At 39.3% G+C, this 26,431-nt stretch overlaps 1 protein-coding gene across 2 annotated transcripts; it reads right to left on the reverse strand.

Moving 5' to 3' along the window:
* Positions 1–55: 55 nt before the first annotated feature.
* BRM (transcription regulatory protein SNF2) lies at positions 56–22,958 on the reverse strand. 2 transcript variants are annotated; one of them, XM_088961618.1, is made up of 14 exons: positions 22,292–22,958; positions 19,507–20,850; positions 18,041–19,372; positions 14,140–14,252; positions 13,669–13,756; positions 13,467–13,553; positions 13,118–13,210; positions 12,942–13,025; positions 12,645–12,848; positions 10,743–10,985; positions 9,021–10,607; positions 8,367–8,915; positions 2,316–2,570; positions 56–870 (listed from the first exon to the last, which is right to left on the reverse strand). In XM_088961618.1, exons 1-14 carry the CDS (start codon positions 22,487–22,489, stop codon positions 211–213), a joined length of 6,837 nt encoding a protein of 2,278 aa, XP_088817744.1. In that variant the 5' UTR covers positions 22,490–22,958; the 3' UTR covers positions 56–210. The 2 variants fall into 2 exon arrangements, with proteins under 2 accessions (XP_088817744.1, XP_088817745.1); XM_088961619.1 differs by having other exon boundaries at positions 22,230–22,852.
* Positions 22,959–26,431: the final 3,473 nt, after the last annotated feature.

Raw genomic sequence — 26,431 nt, forward strand, 5'->3', positions numbered from 1 at the left:
CATTCACGTTATCTTATCATCTTCCCAAATTTATTTAGGGCAAGGAAAACACAAATGGAGATTATGGGCTACGATGATGTATTGAACAGAATAAGCTCAATTTCACTTGTACAAACCACAAGAGCCACTACATCTTGCACCTTGCACCTAAAATTAATACGAACAATTTTTTTTTTTTTTGCTGTATAATTATGTACACTTCGTATCATATTATAATTGGCTTGGTCTTCTTTTACCAGCATCTGTCCTCATTTTCTTTACAGGCTTCGCCCAACCCTGACTCCCGCCATCACCATTGGCTTGTGGTGTTTTGTGGGGCCACCCATGCTGAAGGGTAGAAGACTGATTCAACCTCACGTCCTTCTGCGTTGGAACTGGGCCTGGACCTGGACCCCTAACATTGCGGCCCATGTTGGGCGGTGATGCTGAATCTGATGCAGGGACAGTCCTTGACTTCGACAGACACTTGTCCCTGTCTTTCCTCTTCTTCTTGCATATGACTAACTCCCCTGGATGAGTAAATGTCATTGTCTCATCCGGCTGCTGCTGACCTTGCTCCCGTCCACTACTGATTACAAGCCACGAGTCCTGAAACTTTGACATATGGCCTCGAACCCTTGTGTCATCATCAGCAGAGGTTGGGGCATATGGCAATATCTTCGAGAGAGGATTCGTATCGGGCCCCACGTCAATGATCAGTTTCTGACGCTTGCTTTGGCCAGTGACACCCTGTTTCGGAGACAGGACTGGGGAAGCTCCCGGTCCAGAAAATGAGATCGCATTCCTCGCTTCCCGTAGATCTGCATCTGGGAATGCAATCTTCATAATGTCAAAGAAGAGATCTTGTACTTTTCTTGCTTCTGACCTCACCTGTCAAGTTACGGTTTAGTCATCACTGATCCATGGGAAAAAAAAATGACCATCACAGTTTTACATTGTTCCTCCTATGTTGTTAAGAAGATACACACCCTAGAATGTCTCTAGGGAGACATCCCATAAAATGGAAACCATACTAAAGATTACCCCATAACAAAGGAAAATCTAGGATTCTTCATTGTTCCAGTCAGCAGAATACCCAGTATTCTAAACTACAATTTTGAATTCCATACGTGGCACAATAGCTGGGAAACAAAAGGGCTCCACGTGTTCCCCACTATTTCAGCCCAAAAACATGAACCAGTGCAGAGATTCCTCTATATGATGGGTCATGGATTACTCACATCATACCCTTGTACATGGCTACAGAAAGGTCATCTGTGGTGAGGTGCCCCCAAAATTAGGTAAACTGAAAAGATCAAGGATAAGCCCACCTATTACCATCACATAGGGGATACTCTGGTTTGCAACATGTTTAAACCTCCAATCTACATCAGCCCTATATTCCACTTTGTATTCAAGTTTCACAAGGGATGTTCTATATCTTAATTTTCGTTTTTGTAAATTAGATATTGCTCAATGAAAATGGAAGACAGTAATATGTGGTAAAGGCCTTTCGGCTGAAATTTACCCCATGAACAGCTAAACATTACTCAAGGAAAACACCAACCTTGGTGGATATGGTGCTGATGTAGACTCAAGGATTGAATGCCCCATCCAGAGGGCCCAATCTTGAGGATGGAACCACCTACCACCCAACCTGCATAAGTGCGCCCCTTTTTCTTTTCATTTGGATACTAATGCCCCGTTCGCTTTTCAGTAAGTTACTTACCCAGTAAATGCAGTTACTTGCGTAAGTGTATTTACCCATGTTCTTTTATTTGTCATGTAAATAAGGCAATGACCATTTTAGTTATAAAAATTCATTATTAAAAAGGGCATTTTTGTCACATTCAAGTGTTAGGCAACTTTCCCCCTAGCTGGAAAAGTTATTTACCCATCTAGGAGATGGGTATCACTTACCCGGGTAAGTGTTACCCGGGAAAATAAACTTTCCCTGGTCCCCGTATAAATCTGAAAAAAGAACATGGGATTCTTGGTCAATGGGAACCAAAATCCCATTGACCAACTTTCCCCCCTCTCAAAATCCGAAAAAAGTACACCCCCAAAGAGTTCCAAGAGAATAATTTTCTGTTGACCAAACTTATTCAGTAAAACCTTAAACAGTTATAATCATTCTTTGGGACGGTAATTGGCCAAGAATGTCCCCAAAGTGGGACATGTTTAAGTTGAGTCTAGGTGACATGACAAGTTTTGTGGCCCCTTGGCCCCAGGTCCAAGCTTTTCCCAGATACAAGTATGCCAGTTTGTTCTAAACAACAACTTAGCAAATCCAAGGCAAGGGATTTACAAGGAGAAGCTAAAGTCAATAATCATACCTCATATGAAAAACCAAAGTACTGCATCGCATTCTTCAACATGGACTGAACGTCTGCAACAAATTCCATCACCGCATTATACTCTAATCTGTCCACACGTTGATCAATTTTCCATAGATCCAAGAAATCAGTCCCTCCATCATTACTGTTGTGACTGGAGTTGTCACTCCTTTTCCACAAATCCGTTAGCAAAGGTACAATTTGATGACCATCTTTATCAATTCTTCTCTGAAGCTTGCTGATTACATTCTTGTACTGAAACAAGAAAAGCGGCATTTATACATATGCACAATTATCATTTTTCATGCATGAAAATACAGGGTAAAATATATATTGCCCTGTCAGTGTTTTATAACAAAGATTGAACCAGCTGACAAGATTAAAGAAACCAAGAACCATTTGAGGTTGCTTGCTGACAGATGTCAGCTGGTTCAAGTTAATCATTGAAGGAGATGGTCAGATAGCGATAACGTGGTTCCTACGAGGGACAGAAAATCTATGGATCATAAGATTCCTCACAAGGGAAAGGAAGGCATGGACTTCCAACTTTAACTGCTCACTCAAGTGGAGTCCCAGGTCTACCAATATGCTGACTGACCTTTTAACAAAGGAGGGGGTAGAGAAAAACATGTTGGTATTGGGGGTAGGTACCGGGCCCTGGGATGACAATGTACTTCTGCTAGTACTACATCGTTTAGTATACATGAGCTTTTTGTCTTTTGACTTAGCGCCTACATCTCTAAAGACATGAGTGTAGGTAATGGACAGGTAGGACTACAACCTATAGATCTAGGGGTGGGCTTTCTACGGTGAAGGAGGGTAATTTGAGTGATAAATGATGCAACACAGGCAGAGAATAAAGTAGATAGCTTTGCTTTCTACCAAAGAAAAAAGCAGGAAATTAGATTCTAGCAAGGAAGAATAGAAGAAGATGAAAGATAATTCCGGTTGTTAGAAAATCAGAGAGATATATTGCTTAAAAGAAGAAACCGGGGGAGGGCCGGAGGGGGGGAGAGAGAGAGAGAGAGAGATTACAATGAACCTATTTCTAGAATCAATACGAGGGCTTGAATCTCCCTTTGTGGACTCCAATTCCAACTACGAAATTGATAAAAGATTACTCCTAATCACATTAGAGTTTTAGAGTTAAGGTAAACCCATATAACTCATAGGAACACCAAACACTCAATAACCTAATGACACCAAAATCATGTAAAACAAAATATTGACCCCTTAAAAATAGGATAAAAGAAAAGTTACGTTGTTTCATCTTCACCTATTTCAAAATTATAAAAAAAAAAAAAAAACTCTTGCAAGACTATTCAAACTAATTTGACCGTTAAATAAACTGGAAAAAAAAAACTTTTAGAAAATTTAGATTAACAAAATTGTCAAAGAAAGCGTATGACACAAGATGCAAAGGAGCCCATATTCATAATCATCTCTAAATTAGGATCTAAAGCTAGAGGGAAAAAAAAAAGTATCTCAAAACCATCATTCTAATTGTAGCAAAGATTTGGGTAGGCAAAACCTACATAATTGCATTGATATTAGTATCATTTAATAGATAATTTCATAATCCATCCAACAAAGCCTTGCCTCTTTTTGCTTGTATATGATGCACAATAACTTTCCTTTTATGATGTGATCATTCAACGTCTCATATTGGGTTTGCTGTGACTCCAAACCTGATTTGTGAATATGTAATGCCTATATTATGTAAATAACTTTTTTTCTTTTCCATTGTAATGTTCTTTATCTTTGAGAGGTTTGTTCATCCCAAGGCTGCCCCATATATCAGCCTATCCCATTGTACGAGGTAGTTACACAAGGGTATATCAACACAATTTCGACTTAGCCAATAGCCACGCTTCAGACAAATCTTATTATCCAATATTCTAGTTTCTAAAAGTCGACCACTCGTCTTACAATAAGACAACTACAGGACAAGATAGACTGTTCTTACAAACATAATATTTTCTATATAATTAGATCAGATTGGCCGTGGATTAGATGGACTCCTCTACCATCAGGCTTTGGTGTTGCTTCAGAGGTCATGAAACTGAAGCCGTTCTTGTTTTCTCAGGACCTGCAATCATGGTGGATAAAGGCCATTTTTAGAGCTTTGCTTGTATGTCTGATTCATTGGTTAGGTTGATGACATCGGGGTGTAAGCATGTCAAGGTAGAGGGGGATTCCCAGTCTAATTTGTTGGTTATGTAGATAAGCAGATGGTCCTCCTCATTGGAACCTAACCTAGTTTTTTTTTTTTTTTTTTTGACAAATGATAAATGAACCTAGTTAAGAGAGGCCTTAAGAATGGCATTTAGAGTGAAAATTACATTTAAGTGGATTCCTAGATTTACTAGCTACTTCATAGATTTTTTTATTATCAATAACAACATTTCATTAATTAAACAAAGAAGCAACTACATGGAGGAAGATAAACTTTCTTATCTTCCTAATGGAGTTTGAGCTCCCAAGAGCAGAAAAAGGAAAAAATTACACTTGTGCCCAAAACATTTACTCCCTCTCGACCCCTTGCTTAGCTAACCCATCAGCAAAAGAGTTAGCTGATCTTTTTACCCATTCAGCCACCCTACCACCAGCAACAGAACTGGGGGACTGACTTAAGACTTTGAAAAAAGAGGCACAAGAAAATGAGCCGGTGGGGGTGGGGGTCCAGATTCTAGAATCCAACTTAGCAAGGTCCAAAAAAACATTATCAAGGATACCAAGGAGGCTCGAAATACTATCCAAGTCTAAATCTCTCATAGCCCTTCTCAAGCCCAAATTCCACCCAAACCCAGAAGAGGAAGATGAGGGGGTAATGAAAGAAGAAATTGGTTCATTTTTTAAGTCAGAAAGGGCATACAAGGAAGGAGACAAGTCCTTAAGAGGAGGGGCATTTCCCACCCATGTTTGTTCCCAAAATTTTATGGAGTTATCTGAGTTCAAATCATACCTAATGAGAGGGGAGAACGTTGGAAGCAGATCATGAATGGCTTTCCAAGGTGACGCACTTGTGGTCCTAGCTCGGATCCCAGCATCCCATCCATTTTGCTCCAGCCCATGTATGCATACCACTACTTTAGCCCATAGTCTCTGCTTTTCTATTGGGAGTCTCCATAGCCATTTCCCCAAAAGAGCCAAATTCCTTTTCTTGATGTTCCCAAGCCCCAAGCCACCTAGATTTTTGCTCCTAGTCACCACCTCCCAACTCACCCTATGGTCCCTTTTGTCCTCTCCCGGCCCCCATAGGAAATCCCTCATCATCTTCTCCAATCTGTTAGATACCTTTGCTGGGATTTTGAACACTGAAAGGAAATAAATGGGTAAGTTGGCTAAAGTAGCCTTTATCAGTGTAATTCTCCCTCCAAGGGAAAGGTAATTCTTCTTCCAAGAGGCACGTCTCTTTTCAAATCTTTCCACCACCGGATTCCGGAAACTCTCTTTCTTTGGGTTGTCACCCAAAGGCATCCTTAGGTAATTCAATGACCATCCTAAAGCTTCACAGCCCAACAATTCTGCACTTTCCCTGATCTCTCCCTCCAAATTCACACCCACTACACAACTTTTCTCAAAATTCACCTTTAGGTTGGACATTTGTTCAAAGAGTTGTATCACCAATTTCATGTTCTTGATGTACCTCAAGTTCCCTCATTCACTTAACAGAATTGTGTCATCTGCAAACTGTAAGTGGGCAAGGGGAATCTCCTCCCTCCCAAGTCTCCAACCCCTTAAGAGGCCCCTAGAATCTACTCTATGAATCAGTTTCCCCAGGACATCAGCAACCAGAGTGAACAAAAAGGGAGATAGGGGGTCCCCCTGTCTTATTCCCCTAACGACTGGAAAGAAACCCACCATTGTCCCATTCACTAGCACATAATAATGACAGTTCTGAACACACCCCATGATCCATTTACACCATCTACTCCCAAACCCAAATTTGGTCTAACTTTCATCAAGAATGAGCACTCCACCAAGTCAAAAGCCTTTTCCAAATCCAGCTTACAAACCACTCCCTTCTTCCTATCCTTCCTAAAATTCTCCACACTTTCATTGGTAATTAGGATTTGATCAATAATTTGTCTTCCACTCATAAAAGCTCCTTGATTTGGAGAGATTATTACTGACAATACTTCCTTCATCCTCAAAGACAAAACCTTTGCTAAGATCTTATACAAGCTATTCACCAGACTGATTGGTCTAAAGTCCTTTGGATGGGATGCATCTTTCTTTTGGAACCAATGCTACGAAAGTGGAGTTCAGACCCAGGTTAACCACACCTCTTCTATAAAATTCCTAAAACACTAGCAATAGGTCACCTTTCACGTATCCCAACAATCTTGATAGAAAGCACAGACTCCTTAATCTCCTCCAATTCAAACCTTCTTTCCAATCTCTGCCTATTGTCCGCCCCTACATCTAGCCAATCTAAGTCCTTCTAGCCACATCCCCCTACTTGATGGCCTTCTTAATATGGACTTAAAGTGTTCAACAAAGGCCCCTGCTATTTCATCCTGTTGTGTTAAAGCAACACCATCCACTTCCAGTCTTGAGATAAATTTTTTCCTTCCCCTCCCATTTTCCACAGAATGAAAAATTTTGGTATTTCTATCTCCCTCTTGCAGCCATTTGCATTGAGATTTTTGCCTCCAATTTATTTCCTCCTTATGTAGACAATCCTCTAATTGCCTTCTCAGACCTCTTCTTTGTTCCTTATCTACCTCTCCAAATTCTCCCCTTTCTTCTTTCGAATCAAGGAACTCAATTTGATCCGTCAAGGTGCTTTTCCTTACTTCATAGATATTCTGTTTAAAGATAAGTTTGAAAGGAGAGAACTGTGAAGAGGTGATAATTTTATTGTGTAAATTCTTTGAGCCATGTGATTTCTCATTGTTGTTGTTGTATTTGTTGCTTTGGTCTTTTTAGTCTCTCTTGTGGCAGTGGGACTCTTTGACCCTGCGATAATAATTCCCTTGTTGCTATTAATGAAGTTTCAGTAAGTCAACAAAAAAAAGCATTTTTATAACATATTAGTAGAAAATACTTTGAGGCATTAACCATGTAAGCCAGATCTCTCAATATGCCCTCATTCAAAATCAAGATCACATGGTGAAGAGCTGGAATGACCCTAAGGCTTCATTTGGGAAGAGTAAAAATACAAATATGTTCAGTACAAATGCAAAGTTTAGAAATACAGATATAGACTGTATGCAAGGTTTTGCACTGAACATGTATTTGCACTCTTTCCAAACAGAGCCTAAAGAAAATCTAGAACTTACCTTCTTTCAGATCATCAGAGAAAAGTTGACAGATCTCACAGAATACCAAACCAGGTCGTGTTCTAAAGCATATCAAGCAAAACCATACATTCCAAAGCCCATAAATGTTCAAAGTTACCATTAAAAACATCCCTTACCCAGTTATTTTCACAAAATAGAATTAATTCGAAAATAGTTTTTTCAGTGAACCAATTTCCACAACCAAAATTTAGCCAGAAATGGAAGAATATTTGAAAAAATAGAAAAGAGGGAAAAAGACATTTTAAAAACTCTAGGGGGAAGAATATACTCTTTGGTTGCAGCTCACAGATTCTTCAGGAACACTACATATAATCTTTTTATTTTTTTTTTGTCCATGATATTTTTTGTAAGTAAAACAATTTGATATATATTATTGGGCTGCACAGCTCCTGGCTGTGCTGGTTGTAATGGCTGATTAAGTTTTTGTTATTCTTAATACAACACTTTACACTTTTCTCAAAAATGGGGGGAAAAGCCATGACTGTACATGGTACATTAAAAATCAATTGATTTTGTTTAATTTTTCAAAATTAGTAACTTTTGGTTTATAATTCTTAGAATGAAATTAACCAGATCATATCCCTAAGTATGCTAATAAACCAATCCACAAAAAGAAGCACCCCATGGGAAGGGAGAGTTAGAATATCTTATCAGTAATATCACAAAAAGACTCAAATATTCTTCATGTACTGCCAAGTCTAGATAGAAACAACATGACAGAGACAGTTTAAAAACTGCATACCTTTCTCTGCATAATGTCAGACATCTTTGAGCTAAAGAAAGCAACACTATTTGTGTTCATATGTTTACTATCCCAACTTTCTTTAGAATGTTCAGTGTCATCCTCTGTGGGCCTCAATGTACCATTTAATTTGCTACCAGATTTTGGAATAACATGCAACTTCAAAGAATTTGCAACTTTTCTTGCTGGCAAACTCCGCCTACTTTTCAAAATTGAATCATTTGGATCTTGCCTGAGATCAACAGGGTCTCCAAATACCTCTAGTTTAGGACCAGTTCTCAATTCTGCTTCATAGTCACCATCCACACAAAATGCCAACTGAGAAGAACTTCCATGCTGGAGAAAAGACTTTTCATTGCTAAGCTTCTCTTCACACCTCTCCAAATTATGTCTGGGGCGAAGACGAATGCTACGCTTCCGTTTTATTTTGGGTTGCAAAACCTGCTCATCTTCACCCTCATCACGATCATGAGCCCAACTTCCAGATTGTTGGAGGTCCATGTGAGAGTCACCTGAAACAGCAATCTCTCCCTCCTCCAGTTCATCTGGCTGGAAAAATTTTAAAGAAGGTCCATTAGCAGATACAATAGGCTTATTCAATAATAAAGAACCAATATAGCAGTCATAACATATACCCAAAGAAAGAAGCCATACCAGCCTTTTTGAAAGAGAACCTGGCCTTGCATCCAATGCAGAAAGAGATCCAAACTTCTGGGAAGATATGGAAGGAGATAACATCTGCACAAATCTTCGACTCTCTGGGGACGACCTTGATGAACCAGCTTCTTCAAAGATATGGTTATTTCTAGCACCTTCTGATGCCCGGGAATACTCATAATCACCATCATAAACTGGGCCATCTTCTGCATGGTCCTTATCGCATGGTGGTATACCAACAGCACCATTATATTCTTCATCTTCAAATTCACCAATCTCTCCCTCTTCTTCATGCAAAGAATATCCATTCTTCTCTTCTGAACTTGCTTCTGAATATTCCCCATTTTCATCATCCAATTCCCTATAAATGGGGAGCTTTTTTCCATTTGATGATCCCTTTGGCCGTCCCCTTTTCCTCTCTGTTTTGCTATGAGATAAATCGGAAACCAATTCACTGGATTCCATGCCAAGACTGGCAGACAAAATATTCTTTGATGGCTTCTTAGATAAATTAGCGAGAGCTGCATTTACATCTTTAGAGCTGGCTCGAAGCCATTCTGGTACCTGATCATACCTTGTCATCTCCTCAGTCCAATCCAGTTCTTCATCCATTTGATCAAATAGCTCAACCTCTTCTTCACTACGGGCAATCATGCGATTCACCTGTTGCAGCGAGGGAACATCATGCACAGTTTCTTGATACCTCTCCTCATCATGCAATAATGTCTCTAAGGTCAAACGTCTCTCTTCATGTGTTGTCCTCTGATCGAAACGCCCAGCATTTATGACCTCATCCGCCATGTCAATCTTGTATTGTTGAATATTATTACGTATAAGGCTTTCTATTGAGCCCATATATCGATTTTTACCTGCAAGATCATCTTCTAGCTCAACTGTACATCCACTCCTAAATTCATCTTCTTTCTGATGGCTTGAAATTTTGTCAACAACTGCTTCCATGTAGATGACTTTGACCTCTCTCTTCTGTCCAATACGGTGGGCCCTCGCAACTGCTTGTTCTTCATTTTTAGGATTTGGGTCAGGATCATAAATGATAACTGTATCTGCAGATTGTAGATTTAGACCTCGGCCAGCAGCACGTATGCTAAGTAAAAAGATAAAACAATCAGAATCAGCACAGTTGAAGTCGACAATAGCTGATTCACGGTCTTCTAGGCTAGTTGTCCCATCAATTCGTCTGTACACAAGCCGTCGCCATTGCAGGTACTCCTCCAGTATATCAAGAAGCTTTGTCATAGTACTAAATAGAAGCACACGATGTCCTGTTCTCTGAAGTTTTATCAGGATTCTATCTAGGACCCAAAGTTTCCCACAAGACCGGACAAGAAACTCTTTGGAGAAATCACAAAAATAAGGATAATTAAGCGAAGGATGATTGCAAGCTTTACGGAGCTCCATACATCTGTTATTGAGAGTCTTATATACTTTAGGCTGATACATTGGGTTTTTTTGAACTCTTTGCATCTCATCCTCAGGATCAACCTTAAGGGTCCCTGTGGATTTAATCCAATCATATATGGCACCTTGAATGGCTGACATTCTACATCTCAAAACAATGGACACCTGCAATACAACCCATACCATTCATACATAACCCAACCCATAGTAGTTAGATGAATCTTCATAAAGTGACTGAAGCATGGCAAGCACATAACAACTTGTAAATGCCAAAATATTATTTTAAATTAAATATTGTACCTTGGGTGGAAGTGACCCTTCCACATCTTCAACACGACGTCTGAGCATAAAAGGTTCCAAAATCTGATGAAGTCTATGGATAATGATCACCTTCTTTTCAGTCTCGAGCCAGTCATCCTCCACATTATGTGGAGGTCCATCCCTCTGAAAGGGCTTTGAGAACCAATCATGAAATGCTTTGTGATTATCAAATACTTCTGGAAGGAGTAAATTTAGAAGTGACCAAAGCTCCTTCAGATCATTCTGCATGAAGGGAGAAAATCCAAGTTCAGTTCAGCCATGCATAATATGCCAGGAAAATTTGATAGGAGGAAAAACACCCTAAAGAATGGCAATGAGAGGAAAAAAAAATTAAGTGAATAATATCTTATGTATATAAAAACAAGTGCTTAGAAGCAGATATCATCATAATTTTATGCACAAGTTAACAAATACTAAACCTATTAAATTTCTTTTTATGCTACCAGTTACCACTATTCATAGCACTGCAGAAATTATAACCAAAGCCATTACCTGATTGAAAAACTCCACATTACAAAAATAAACACTGATATCATACAGTTCAGAGCTTTCATTTATAGAACAAATCTAATTGATTTGCCTCTTGAGGGGACAGAACTCACTTGGAGTAACCTCCAAGAATCCATCCCTCTCCAAGGTGGACAAGTTTCTGATTAGCAGCAGTTCTGAAGATTTATTTTCAGACATAGAGGTAGCACTCCTAAGGATGACATCTGATCAAACAGTTCTCCAAACTGCTGTATAACATCACACACCAGGTCTATTCAGATTTGAGGTAATGTATTTCAAAGTGCCAAACTTTGCAGAGGAGACAGCAGAATGGTGGAAGGAAGCTTCAGCTTCAGGGGCACCTATGTGAAAGTTTTCTGAGAAGGTTAAAAATTTTGTATGGGGGAAATTAGGAGGTGGAATAAGGAGGTGCAGGAAAGTATCACACTCTTGCAAGGAAGGACGTTCAATCAAATACAAGAGTTAGATGCCAAGGAAGAAGGCCACCTTTCAAAAGAAGAGTGTATGCAAGGTATTTGACAAAAGAGGAGTATATATGGTTGGTGCAGATGGAGATCTCCTGGTGGTAAAGTCAAGGATTCAATGGCTGATGGCAGGTGACAGAAACACACATTTCTTGAATCTAGTAAATTCAACTTTTGAGCTTAATTTCAAGAATGTGTTAAGATGTAGGTGCCACCATCATTTTGGATTATCAGAGCTAAAAATGCAATATGGGCATATAGTCATGAATCATGATAATTAACAGACCTATAAATCAGCACTTATTCTAGTGATACAAATGGATCAGATCGGATTCGAATCAGGGTATATCTGAATCCAATCCAACACTGTTAATTGCAGATCCGATCTGATCCAAAGATCTGACCGGATCTGAATTCAAATCCGATCAGGAAGTCGGATATTCGGATATGATCCAATCCGATTTGTCTTCTTTAAAAATTAATAAATTATTAAAAGAAAAATAAAATCTTCCAATTTAAATAAAGAAAAACAAAAAGTACAAGTATTTTTTTAATTATTTTCATTGTATATATACATGTTTTTATAAATAAATAAATAATATAACAAATTTACAAAAACACAATATAAATAAACAAATAACATATATATGTATTATATATTTATATAAATAAATATATAGCATATATACCGGATCAGATAGGGGTGATTCGAACCCGATCGGATATCTTATCGGATCCTATTATCCGATCTGATCTGAAGAACTGAATTCGACCAAATAGGATCGGATCATGATCCGATCCATTTGCACCCCTAACTTATTCAACCAAGGATAAACATGCAGCCTTTCATATGAGAGGAGTAAGGAATAGACATCTAAAGATAATATTATTAGGCCAATTGACAGACCTGTAATGGAGTGCCTGTAAGAAGTAGACGTCTCTGGCAGCGATACCTATCAAGATCACGTGCTAGAACTGATTCCCTGTCCTTCATCCGCTGTGCTTCATCAATTATGATGTACTTCCAATCAATTCTTGATAACTTTGAACGATCATACATGATAAACTCATATGTTGTAACAAGTACATTAAATTTTATTGCAGAAACCTCCTGTATGGAAAGTATCATCAAAAGGCAGTCGAGGAAAAAAATAAGTATCTACAAGTAAAATATCAGTAAAAGTAGCAAAAGATTGTCCCTTACTTGAGAAAATAACTTTGACCTTTGATCCTTCCCCCCAACATAAAAGATGCATGACACAGATGGAAGCCAGTTATGCAATTCACTCTAAAATAATAAACGTGTCAAGTTAGAAAAGAAAATTCCAAAAGAAACATACATATATCAAAGTTTGTAACTACAAAGGGTTGAAAACTGACCTTCCAATTAACCAAAACAGCATTTGGAACAATTATAAGATGTGGCCCATAGTTACCTTTGAATTCCATCAGATAAGCAATCAACGCCATGACCTGTTTAGGCAACATACCATGTATTCAGTTTCTTCTATAGCACTAGGTCAATATCAGAACATTCTTTTTCCCTCTTTTTTTAAAAACAATAACAATATAAGACAGACATGATAAACTCTAAGTTTAGAAATTTCTACATAGAAATAAGTTTATTTCTTGTTTATGTAGAAAGAGGGAGGAAAGAGAGAAAGAATAAGGATGAAGGGAAAATTGAACAAAATTTCTTAAACAATAACCAGTATTAACAAAAGATAACCTGCACAGTCTTTCCCAAGCCCATCTCATCAGCCAAAATCCCATTTAATTTATTGTTGTACAAAGAAAGCATCCACTGCAACCCAACCTGAAGGGAAGGGAAGGGTACAAACAATTAACTCAAAATGCTAAATTAAAACATGAGATAATGAAAATGGCAAAACAGAGACAGATAGAACCCAAAAAAGGGGGTTGCAACATACAAGTTGATAGTCACGCAAAGTTCCAGCCCGTAACATTGAAGGTTGCCTTGTGACCTTTTCGTTCACAGCATGTGCAAGATTGTAATACCTGATGAAAATACAAATACAAGTTAAGCAAGTAGCAAGTGAGCAACTTGGAAAACAGTGCACTCATTTCAAGCATAGCAAGAAGCCATTAATTTGCACCAAGGGACGACAACCACCAATACAGTTTGAAGTTAATAATAATAGCAAATAAGTAAACCAAGCATAAAACCAACAAGAGGAAACAAGCAATTCCACAATCAGATTAATTGTAGTTACCACGAGCATGCCAAAGAAGGAAACTACTCTTGTTAATTGTAATGACAAAAAATGTTTAGCCTTGATGACACTATATGTATTCAAAGCATCATTCAGCTCATTTGTGGATTAATCTTAGCCAATAGAAAAGGAATATTTCATTAGTATTGATAATTACAACAGGCTTACTTGTTGACAGAAGAACTATCTTTTGGTGCATTCATCTCAGAGAACCTGTTCCTTATCATAACTTCCTCTCTAGCACAAGCTGCTGCAGCCTTAACTTCTTCCTCTGATAGACCCTGTTGTAAAAATAAAATATATAATAAATAAATAAGAAACAACAAAAAACACGGTTAAGTAACCTAATTTATAGTTATAAATAAAAAAGCAATTACCATGGAAGACACTGGCATCTCATTTCACAGTTTTTTTTTTACCAATAACATGATGTTTTCATTAAATAAAGATGAGATACAATGGAGGACCACGGAGAGAGATAAACTCTCTTAGCTCTCTCCAAGGTGGCATCGAATTACATAGCTTACAGCATAGCCCAGAACATCTGATCCCTTCCCACCCCTTGCTTTGCCAAAGTGTCAGCAATCTCCCACATCTATTGGGCCCGAGTATAGACAATAAATCTTCCCTCCTCAATCTGGAAAACACCCCCAATGCTTGAAGGACCCAGATTCCCCTCACTACTACCATCGTAATTCAACTTGACAAACCCAAAAGGAGGTGGGAACCAAATCGGCAAGAGGAGTCCGCCACCTCCTTCCACTTCCTAAGCAAGTCATTTGTGGAGATGTCATCGACTTGAACCACTGGATCACCCTAATAGTGATGGCTTCAATGATTCCTTCTCTGCTTCTTTCCCTGTCTGAAAAAACTCTTTGGTTCCCTTCTTCCCATATTGTCCAGCATACTGCTGCTCTTGTACACCTCCACAGAATTCTCCCTCCCCCCCCCCCTCTTTTTCTCCAACTAACAAAAGAAGAATCAAACAAGCCTTGTGCATCTGGTGGGGGGTTCCACCTACACCCAAACAAAGAGAAAAACCAATTCCAAATAATAGAAACAAAAGGACAAGAGATTAATAAGTGGTAGCAAGTCTCACTATTTTTTATCGAAGTCTCACTATTAGCTTTACAAAGGATAAACCAATTTGGGGAAAGGCACAAATTTTGTCTCTTTCTTTGAAGATCACAAGTGTTGATTCTTTCCAAAAAGACTTCCCAACAAAAACCACTTACCCTAGGGGGGATAGGCTTTTTCCAAACCTCCTTAACCAAAAAGGGCAACACAGAACTGTCCGAGGGTTGGGTCAGGGCCGAAAGAATGAAGCGCATGAAAATGAGGCAGATTAAGCATACCAAATCCTACTATCCACCTCTGAGGGGTTCAGGAAAACTCTATCCAACACTGAAGAAGATTTGAAATACTACTCAATTCAGCATCCTTGAGCCCCCTTTTAAACCCCAGATTCCAGGCATAGCCTGAACTTGATTGAACTAGAAAGCAACAAGAAAGAAGACACAGGCTCATCCTTAGGGTTGGATAGGTTAAATAGAGATGGAAAATTGTTCCTTCAGTGGAGATTCACCCACCCACACATGTTCCCAGAACTTAACAAGGTTTCTTGAGCCAAGGTTGTACTTGATGAAAGGTAGGAACACTAAAAGAATATCATGGGTAGATTTCCAAGGTGAAGCTTTTGTTGCTCTGGACCACACCCCAGCATCCAATCCATTAGCCGCAAGCCTATGAATGCGAACAATCACCTTTGCCCATAACTTATCCTTTTCATCTGGCAATCTCCACAACCATTTCCCCAAGAGAGCCATGTTTCTTTTATGAATATTCTTTACACCTAGACCCCCCAAATTCCTTGCTTCTACTCACCACATCCCACCAAACCCTATGATCCTTCTTCTCCTCTCCTAGCTCCAAACAAAATCCCTAATCAAATTTTCCAATCTTCCACTCACCCCTTATGGAATTTTGAATACAGACAAATAATACACTGGAAGATTGGCCAAAGTAGACCTAATCAAAGTGCTCCTCCCAGGGACAGATAGTTTTTCTTCCAAGAATCCAACCATTTAGTAAATCTTTCCACCATTGGATTTCAGAAGCTAGCGCTCCTTGGATTCAGATCAAAGGGCATTGAGACACATCACAACCTAAAGCTTCAGCACTGTTCGATATCTCCCTGTGATCCATATTTATCCCTGCAATACAACTCTTGTCAAGATTCACCTTTAAGTTTGACGTCCTCTCAAACAATTGAATCACCAGTTTCAGGTTTTTGGTCTTTCTAACATCCCTCTCTTCACAGAACAAGATGGTATCATCTGCAAATTGTAAGTCAGTGATTGGCACATCCTCCCTACCCACTCTCTAACCCTTAACCAAGTTCCTACAGTCTGCCCTCAAGATTAGTCTTCCAAGAACATCAGCAATCAAAGTGAAGAGGAATGGGGAAAGTGGGTCCCCTTGCATAATACCTTTAAGGGCAGGAAAATTATCAACAACTATCCCATTCACCAATAAAGAGTATCTCATCTCACAGTTGATAGTGTTAGATGTGGCAAGACCCCAAAAATGTAGAAATATCAATATGATATATATGTAGGAAAAACATAAAAACTATTATGAATAAATTTCTTTTGCAAAAATAAGTACACATCATCCATACCTCATCCCAACTATAATGGGGGCAGCTACATAAATCCTGTTTTTTTTTTTTTTGATGAATGAGCATGAATCCTGTTTCACCTATCTGTTCTATTTAAAGCCTATCCATTGTTAAATTATTAGTGCTTAAATCATTTTTTACTACTACTCATGTCCCTTTTTAGTCTACCCTAGCTCTTCTAGCCCCTTCCAGTTATAACAAATCACTTCTTCTAACTGCAGTTGTTGGTGGTCTTCTATGCACGTAACCAAACCATCTTAGTCTACTCTCTCTCATTCCCCTTGGTTTCTACGGATTGCTTCATTCCTGATCCTGTCCTTTCTAGTTTTTCCATTCATCCATCTTAGTCTTTGCATTTCTGCACACTTATTTTCTGAACATGTTGTTTCTTGACTGCCCAACACTCTACTCCATAGTCCATACAACATAACTGGCCTTACAACTGTTTTATAGAATTTAAATTGAGTATGCATATATGGAAATATATGATTCTAAATCTTGTACGTTACAATGTTTAAAATAAGAATAAACATAGTGGATTACAGTTGTTGGTGGTCTTCTATGCACGTAACCAAACCATCTTAGTCTACTCTCCCTCATTCCCCTAGGTTTCTACGGATTGCTTCATTCCTGATCCTATCCTTTCTAGTTTTTCCATTCATCCATCTTAGCCTTTGCATTTCTGCACACTTATTTTCTGAACATGTTGTTTCTTGACTGCCCAACACTCTACTCCATAGTCCATACAACATAACTGGCCTTACAACTGTTTTATAGAATTTAAATTGAGTATGCATATATGGAAATATATGATTCTAAATCTTGTACGTTACAATGTTTAAAATAAGAATAAACATAGTGGATTACACAACATAAACTTCATAAGACATGATACACTTTTTGAAGGACACATTTGATTGTACAGAAGAAAGTGCAAGAAAATGAGGAATGAAGAATATTTTCTAGAGAAAAAGATATAAAAGGTGATTGGTCTTAGAAAATACGTGCATCCCATCCACATTCTTAATGCCTACTTTCCAGAAGATAGAATGTAAGATTTGCTTACTAGGTTCTCTTTCCTTAGTCAAAATTCAGTATCTCGCATTAAGCATCTCTTTATCACTTCTTATATAAACCAAGCAGTTGTCATAAATAAAAGTGACTTATTTTACAACCAGAGTTGATTAAAAAAACCAAGTCATGGGTATACAAACTTGTTGGACGCATATCAGTGTGTGTCGTGTAAAACATGCTTTGTAATGCACCAGATATCTATGGAGATAAACATCCTATCTATATAAATAAAGAAAAAGAAAAAAAAAATGAACAGAAAGTCAGCCTCCTGGGAAAGGGAAGAAAAAAGAATCTCAGAATTTGAACAAAACATACCTGAGATCGTGCAGCAGCTGCAGCAGCTGTAGCAGCCTCCTCCACTTCCTGTTGATTCTTGGCAGCTGTTATCTTCCCACCCAATTTATGAAGGTATTCCTCTGTTTGAGTCAGAAAAGATGATAGAACAGCATATCTCTGAGCAGCATCACCTGGGATGCTGGTCTGCTGCTCCAGCAACATTTCACGATACCTATCAACATCATTGTTCTTTAATGCTTCCATCCTTTTATCACGATCATCATCTTTTCTCTTTGAAAATTCTCTCAACATTCTCTCATGATATTTGGCAACTCCCCTGTTACGAGCTGCCCTTGCATCACGGATTGCACAATGAGCTTCAAGAAGCTTCTTACGCCATTGGAAGATGGATTTTAATTGCTTCTCTCTCATGACCTTCTGAGAGAGCTGCACTTGCCTGGCTAGCTCCATACGTTGTCGTTCACATAACCGAATAAATTTTCGGTAAGGCCTGTCTGGCATTGCCATTATCTCTTGTTGCTGTTGATCAACTTCATCTCTTACACGTGCCTGGAGATCCAAAAGCCGAAGCTTCTTTTCCTCAATTTGCAACCTCAGAACGAGATCTGGCCTGATCCTCTTCCTTTCTAAATTCACTGCCAGCAACCCACCAATCTTTTTGAGATTTTCTTTCCTTTTCTTGTTCAATCCTTCAATTCCTTCCTCAAATAGAAGATCCTTCACATCATATGCCAGTTTTAAATTACCTAAGTTACTGATAACCATGGCTGAACCAAGGGAATCATGTTTCCTGGTAAAAAATGGGAAATCAAACAGGGGTCCGTGGTACTTTCTTATGGGGCTAACATCTTTTGGCTGTAGCATACTGCTTACTTCATTGGATTTCTTAGTTTGCATAGCATCTGATACAGACACCTGAGGTTGAAGAGTTCCCCTATCTGCTGTAAAATCCCCTTTAACAGGAATCTTCATACCCACATGTTCAACTTCTTGCTCTGACTTGACAGAAAATGTAGTACTTTGCACTTCTTCCTTCCCAGAAGATCCCATATGAATAGGCTCCTTTGTTACAGCCAACCCCCCTTGAGCATGAGGAGCAGATGTATGTGTTTTCCCTTCTCCTGTCAAGGGTTCACCTTCTGGCAAAATCTGACCCTTGCTTAGAGGTGCAACCTGTGAAGCTTTCCCATGAGACTCCAAATGCCTTGCATGTTCTTCAACATTCTTCCCAGCAGATCCATCATGGCTCACCATCACCTGAGGGGAGACAAATACCTGCTGGACCTGTGATTCAAGGGGTGGTGGGGCAATTGATTGAAGAACCTCTTGAGGTAGACTGCCTTCCCCACGCTGATAAATAACACAAATAAAAGATAATTAACAGCGCAAAGGCAAGATCCATTTATGATATCATATCATTATTAGAAACCATATGAAGAGTCAGTAGGAGAAAGGGAAAAAGAGAAGAAAAGGATGCCCCATACCTTCAGGCGTCTGAATGCTAATATTTGGGCCTTAAGGACATGCAGTTGTTGCTGGGTAAATCCAAGACGCTGTTGTGGTATCCGGGTCATTCCACCATGAGATGAAAGGGGAGAGCTCATTGACCCTTCAATGGACTGAACTGCAGGTTGTGAAGTGGATCGATTCAATTGCTGCAGCTGCCTGAAATATTGCATTTGTGAAGTCTCTGACCCATTAATAGCATTGTTTGTATGCATAGACTGATCTAAGCCCTGGCTCATATTCAGAGGAGACTGTGGTGGATGCATGGGGGGCATTCCATTTCCAGATGTTGCAGATTGCCTAGGAACCTGGTCCTCCCGACTGTGAGGAGCAACCTGTTGCATCTGAGTATTATTAGAATTTACCAATGCAGCAGTTATGGTAGGTGGAGAAGGCCCAGAAACAACTGATTGTCTTGTTTTGGCAGAGCCCAACTGGCCAGATACATCATTCGGTGAATTCCCATGTGTGGAGTTCTCGCTGGCAATGGGAGGAAAAGAAATAGGTTGTTGTTTCGACATTGTAGCCAGACATGAAGTCTGTTGAGTATTGCTCTCATTTGGCTTCTGAAGGCCAGCCATTCTGGATTGCCAAAGGGGAAGGAATTGGGAGATCAGATTGGCATTGGCAGGCAGAGATAGATCAATATTGTGCTCCAATGCCCAAGCCTGCATTGCTTGCAACTGGGCCATTACAAGCTGGTTATTTACAATGTTTTGGACACTTTGCTGAGCTTGTGGTGCCTGCCCAGACCTTACCATGTTTGATGCCATCATCTGTCCAATGGCTGCCACCTGGGGTAGAGGCTTCAACTCACCCCTTTGATCAGAAGCTGGTTGCTGCCCTTTCCCCATCTGCTTCTCACCATTTGCAATATGTTCAGCTGACTTCTTGGGTACAGATGCTTGAGCCTGGTTAGCTGCCTGAATAGACATCAGGTCCTGCATTTTCAGATTGCCCATACTTAGATCCTGATCTTTCCCAGCAGAAGGGCTCACCATTCCCATTTTACCTTGTTGCTGTTGTTGGATACTTGCAAAAGCTTTCTGCTGGGCAGCCTGCATGGCATACTGGACATATGCCTGATGAGTTGAGCTTGGAATATGCTGATCTAGGCTGTGACCCTTATTCTGACCCTCCCCACAAATCTGAGAGGGTCCGTGTTGCTGAGACAAATCAATGAACTTCCTAGGTTGTTGAGGTAAACGTATGGAGCCAGAGGATGGAGGAAAGTTGTTGCCACCCATGACTCCATGGATACTGCCTGCCTGATATGCTAGAAGGGCTTCATCACTTTCAGGCTTTCTAAGTTGTTGCAATGACTGCAATAAGATATGCAATAAATAAAAAAATAGCTACATGCCATAATCATTAGTATAAAAATCAAAGAAACTTAAGCACGACACAGAGTCCAATAGAAAAGACCCCACAGCGCAACAGTAATCTAATATAGGATGCTTTGGAGGGTAATTTTCATTCTTGTTCTTCAGTGCTGGATAAGTTGGGAGGTTGTTTCCTTTTATCATGGAATTAGGTAGTTTGATAGGCGGTGTTGTTGGGAATCAGTTGTTTGGGGAGTTTTTATTAGGGTTGGTGTGAATATAAGTCATAGCCTTTTGTTCTCCTCCTTTGGTGGTGTTTTATCTCCAGCTCTTGTATTCTATTTTTATTTTGGTAATAAATTTTTCTTTTGATATGAAAAGAATGATCTAATATAGGGTGCAGATGTATGTGAACAAAAAGAAACATTTTAGTCTGAAAAAGTAAACATAAGAAAAATAGAATGGAGAGAGAGAGAGCGTTAGGAACATCATAGAACATCCTCATAAATCAGTACACGATATACCTTAGGAATAATAGCCTCTCAGGCCATACAGAGGATTTTAAGTTCACAGCAACCTAAATTGATTTTATATAGCCTCTCGGGTCATGCAAAGTATTTAAGCTCACAACAACATAAATTGATTTTATAAATCCTCTCAGGTCATGCAAGGTATTGTAACTTCACAACAACCCAAACTGATTTTATCTCCCACCTCATATCAAGACATTACGATGAAAACATTATTATTATTTTAAACCCATCACGAAATTCAAGAATATCATGACCAAAAAAACGCATTGATACACTCACTCAAATGCATAAGTAGAAAGGAATACAACCTGCCTAATTCAATATTTTTATGTCCGATTATAAGTGTAGACATAAATCAAATTCAAGAGCAGGTAACAAAATGAATTTGTATAGACCTTCCACCAATAAACCCCTCCACACTGATTCAACCACGATAAAATTTCCATTCCTTAAAAAGGGGGCATCAAATTGAATTAATGGAAACCTAGATAACAATGTTCACGGAAACCTATCTCTGAGAGAGAGAGAGAGAGATGAAGCCATTCTCTAACAGGGAAACCTGTCCGTGTCAACTATAAATACTAGGTTCCAAATCGCTTCCAACAGCGTCGGTACAATTTCCAACTGTTTCTTAAGACAGGAAGAGACAAATTGCCTGATTTGACCACTGAAGCCACTAAACTGCTCTCCACAATTCGCGGAGTCATAGTGAATTAAGTAACTGTACTCAACATTCACTACCTCCCAACGTCTTTAAAAAACTGTGCTAGCGTAGTGCAACAAAAATTAATTAATTTAATCTGAAAGAACTCTTCATCAGAGAAGAAATATTAACATTCAAATTACCAAAAAGTCAGAGACCAGCGGGTCCGCCACACTGCATATAAATGAGCAAAGCATCCACCCACCTGCCTAAACGCGAGTTGCTGCTGTTGTTGCTGCTGCTGCTGCTGAATCGAATCAAACCCTCGATGTGGAGCCGAAACCGCCGAAGAAGACGAAGACGGTGATGCCGAAGAAGAGTATGACCGGCCGGGCGGGACCATCGCCGGATTCCGTCCATGTCCAGGGGCGCCAACGCCCTGTTGCGTGCCACCAGATTGCATACACGAATTCAAAAATAACAAAAAAGGTCAAATTACAAAAAGCACCAGAACTTGCGATTCGGAAAACCGCTGTTCAAAACCACTTTTTACGACTCTCGGCGCCTTTTTGGTCTATTGATCCCGACGTCAACAACCCCCTTCCTCTTTCTCCCCTCAAACAGCATTTTCGCTGCACCTGAGTGACAAGCTACAGGATTAAGCAGTTTCTCGCCGATTTGCCCACAAATGCACGATCGATACCCGGTTCCCGGAGAGCCAAAATTGCAAATCGTATTATTAGAGATTCGCCGGGATCCCGCGAACTTGCCGGAATCCGGTAATTAACCCGACAATCAACCCGGTTTGCGTTATCAGTCAAACCCTAAGCAGATGTTTTTCCTCTTTTTTTATTTTTAATTATTATTTTTTCCCCGCGTTTCAGTTGTGGCTGACGAACCGCCCTTTACATGAACTTGAGGGTTGAGTCCGCAGTCCGCTAACTACGGTTAAATGCCCTTTAAAGAAGGAGTTTCGTTCGAACGTTCGCGGCACCTTAGTCTATCCAAATTACAAAAGTGCCCTTCTTCCATTACATTATAATTACGATTCTGCCCCTTGTTTTGGAAATCTTTATAAATAGTAAACTCACCTAACGACTTTTTTGGGGGAAGGGGGTGTGAAGGTCTTATCGTGAGTTGTGACTTTTCTTTGTTCGGATTGATGGAAACATAAATTAAATAGTTGAATACTATTTTCTTGGTATCTAAAAATCTTTTTTTTAATACTCAACTAAATAAGCACCGTGCGATGCACGGGCTTTGTTAAACAAAATGTAAGTTGAAAGACCTTATGACAATTTCAATTGAGCAAAGTAAACCAAAGTATAATCCAAACATTATTTGCCTTCAAAAATAACATTATTTTTGGATCATTAAACTTGTATTAATTTTATATTAATGTTTATTAATTTTTATTATTTCTAGATGAATTATTATCAATTTATTATTATTATTATTATTATTATTATTATTATTATGATGTTAAATAAATTCCTTTTGACTTTTACTAATTTTATTAGATTTTATTCATTTTCATTTATTTTAAATGGAATTTATAGAATTGATAATTTTCTCCATAAAACTGGGGCCCCACTCTGCCCCACCCTAAATTGGGCATGTTTCCCTCAATCTTAAATGGGGATGGGGTGGGAACAGGGTTTGCATATAATCCCCCTTAACTTTATGGTATATTATTAAAATAACCCAAGGTTTAATATTAATTTCTAAAATATCCTCAAATTTTGATGTATTTTTAGATGGTTGCCTTGAGAGCCAAGGAAAATCCAAGAATTCCCCATTCCTAATAGAGAGGGGTGTCCAACCTTTAGAGGTGTAAATCAGATTGCAATGTACCAAGCCTCGCCCAAGGCCCAACTTACGGCCTAGCCTAGCCCGCGGTACAACATGGCTTGACCTAGGCCTACCTAGGCTTGTGCCATGGGTTGTGTCGGGCCTAACTTGTTAAGGATTCTAGAGGAGGAAAGCATGACCCATGTAGGCCTACGGGCCAATGCAACACAACCCACAAAGTCATTCCATGCTGACTGGCATGACCCAATTTGCACCTCTACCTACCTCACCACCAAGGATGGAGTGGGGATGGCATAAAGGATTTTGGCTACAAGGTGGGGATGGGAGAGGGTGCCCCACCCCAAACCAGGTTGGGCTTATGTTGGGGCCACAAAGTTGCACCCCTAAGTCATTTTGCCTCAAATTCTTTTAACAAAGCCCATACATCGCACGGGTGGGGATAGGCTAATTTTTAGATTCACATAGATATTAATGGTATTAATATGAACTTAATGAATTTATTAACCATCAATAATTTTAAAACAAGGGAAATTGTCTAAAACTCACCATGAGTTTTCAACATTTCTCTTAAACTCACCACAACTTCTCAAAATGTCTAAAACTCACCATGTCACTAACTTGATATTAAACAGACTAACAGGTGTTAATATATTACCATTTTAATATTTAGACATGAAAAAAGGAAAAAGTTCAAAAAATATTTTCAAATATAAAATACATAAAAACATAGAAATTACAAAAGATAATAAAAATTGTAAACAATAAAAAATTATTTTCAAATTATAGAAACTATAGAATTTGAAAAACAAAATCATGAAATAAAAATTGTAGAAAAAACACCAAAAATTATAGAAAAACACAAAAATTGTAAATAAATAAAAAATACAAGAAATTTTATAGATTGTAGAAAATAGAAAAATGTAAAAAAAAAACAGAAATTATAAAAAACATTGGAAATTATAACAAAACACTAAAAATGCAAAAAAAACAAGAAATTGAAAACTGAAAATGACTATTTTTCCTCTAACTCACCATTCAAGGGTAATTTGGTCATGAAAATTGTTATTTATGCTAACATGGACACCTCTGTTAAGAAGCATTAACGGTGCACTAATGGAATATGAGTTTTGGAAAATAAAAACTTACTTACGTGGTGAGTTTTAGACATTTTGAAAAGTTGTGGTGAGTTTAAGAGAAATATTGAAAACTCATGATGAGTTTTAGACAGTCTCCCTTAAAACAAAAACAAAAAATACCATCCGGCCAATAATTTTAGAATTAATGAAATTATTTATTTACAATAATCATCTAATCATTTCTGATAATTATCAAGAATCAGTTAATTTACTAATAATTATTAGTAATTAAAGGTAATTACTGATTATTAATTGTAAATTATTATTACTAATTTATTAGTAAGGATTTTATAAGTAATAATATATGTATTAATTAATGTCAATTTGTTAATGATCACATTAACTGCACTTTTCTTTTTCAATTTTGATGCAGCACAATCTGGGCACTCTTAGTTGGCTGAGAGTTGGCTCCTAGCTATGATGGACGACACCAGAGAGGAAGAAGAAGGTGAAGGGTTCCCGATGAGCTCTCCCGGAGGGAACACTCCGATGGCTAAGTTAGAACTCTGGGGAAAACTTAAAGAAGATACAGAGAGTTAAGAGTGCTTAAAGTGCTAGCTTCAATACCTTCGCTTCATGAGGGTTGGGGTCCTTTTATACCGGAGCTCGGTCACATCAGGTGTAACCACCACTGCCCTAGCCGTTACCGCCAGGGCAGAGGTGGCAGGTGCAGGCTGCTACTGCAAGGTACGAACTTCGACAGGCATGCCATGCTTTTCAGAGATGGCAAGCAGAACGCCGCCTGGCAAGGGATTCAAGCACTGCCACCGGATCCGGTAGTATAGATGTCAGGTAGGCACAAATGTCAAGTAAATCTCCCTGCAGTCTGCCGAGCTACCGTACACCGAACTACCTGGGGCAAATTTGTCTTGCACCGAGGTGCCGAGGTACACCAAGGTGCCCACATTGGAGGCGAGCCTTAAGCAAGTTCGAACAAGAATCTTGACAGTGCTACCCTGAGGTGTTTCTCCCTCGGGACACTTAGCCAAAAGGCGGGGTGCTCCCTTCTTAGGAAGGAAGAGCTCGGGACCCAAGAGGAGCTCGAGCCCTGAGAGGAGTTTGGGATTTCTCACACTTGGTGGAAGTCAAGGTTGGTCGGGTGCTAGTCCCCGGCGAGTCGCTTAACACGCTAAGCGGCCAATGTTGGACTCGGCGGGTCCCTCCTATCGAGTCATAGTTGTGCTATTAGGCTGAGTTGTTCGTTGAGCCAGGTCATGCACACGTGTTCCTGTGCTACGAGGTCGGGCCAAATCACCCACCATCAATTGCCCCCCACTCCCCGTGCTTGGGGTGCTGACCCAGCGTAGGGAGTTCACGGTGCGCCAGGTGGATTTGGCTCGGCACTTATGCCACCCTAACGAGCAACCCATTGGCCAGACCGGTCTGACACTTAGTTCACTCAAAAGGAAAAACCCGGGCTGCGTACAACTCATGCACGGACATCACGCGATTTGGAC

Source organism: Nelumbo lutea, chromosome 1 (genome assembly GCF_056320005.1).
Source record: "Nelumbo lutea isolate HS-2025 chromosome 1, American lotus-T2T, whole genome shotgun sequence".
NCBI lineage: Eukaryota > Viridiplantae > Streptophyta > Magnoliopsida > Proteales > Nelumbonaceae > Nelumbo > Nelumbo lutea.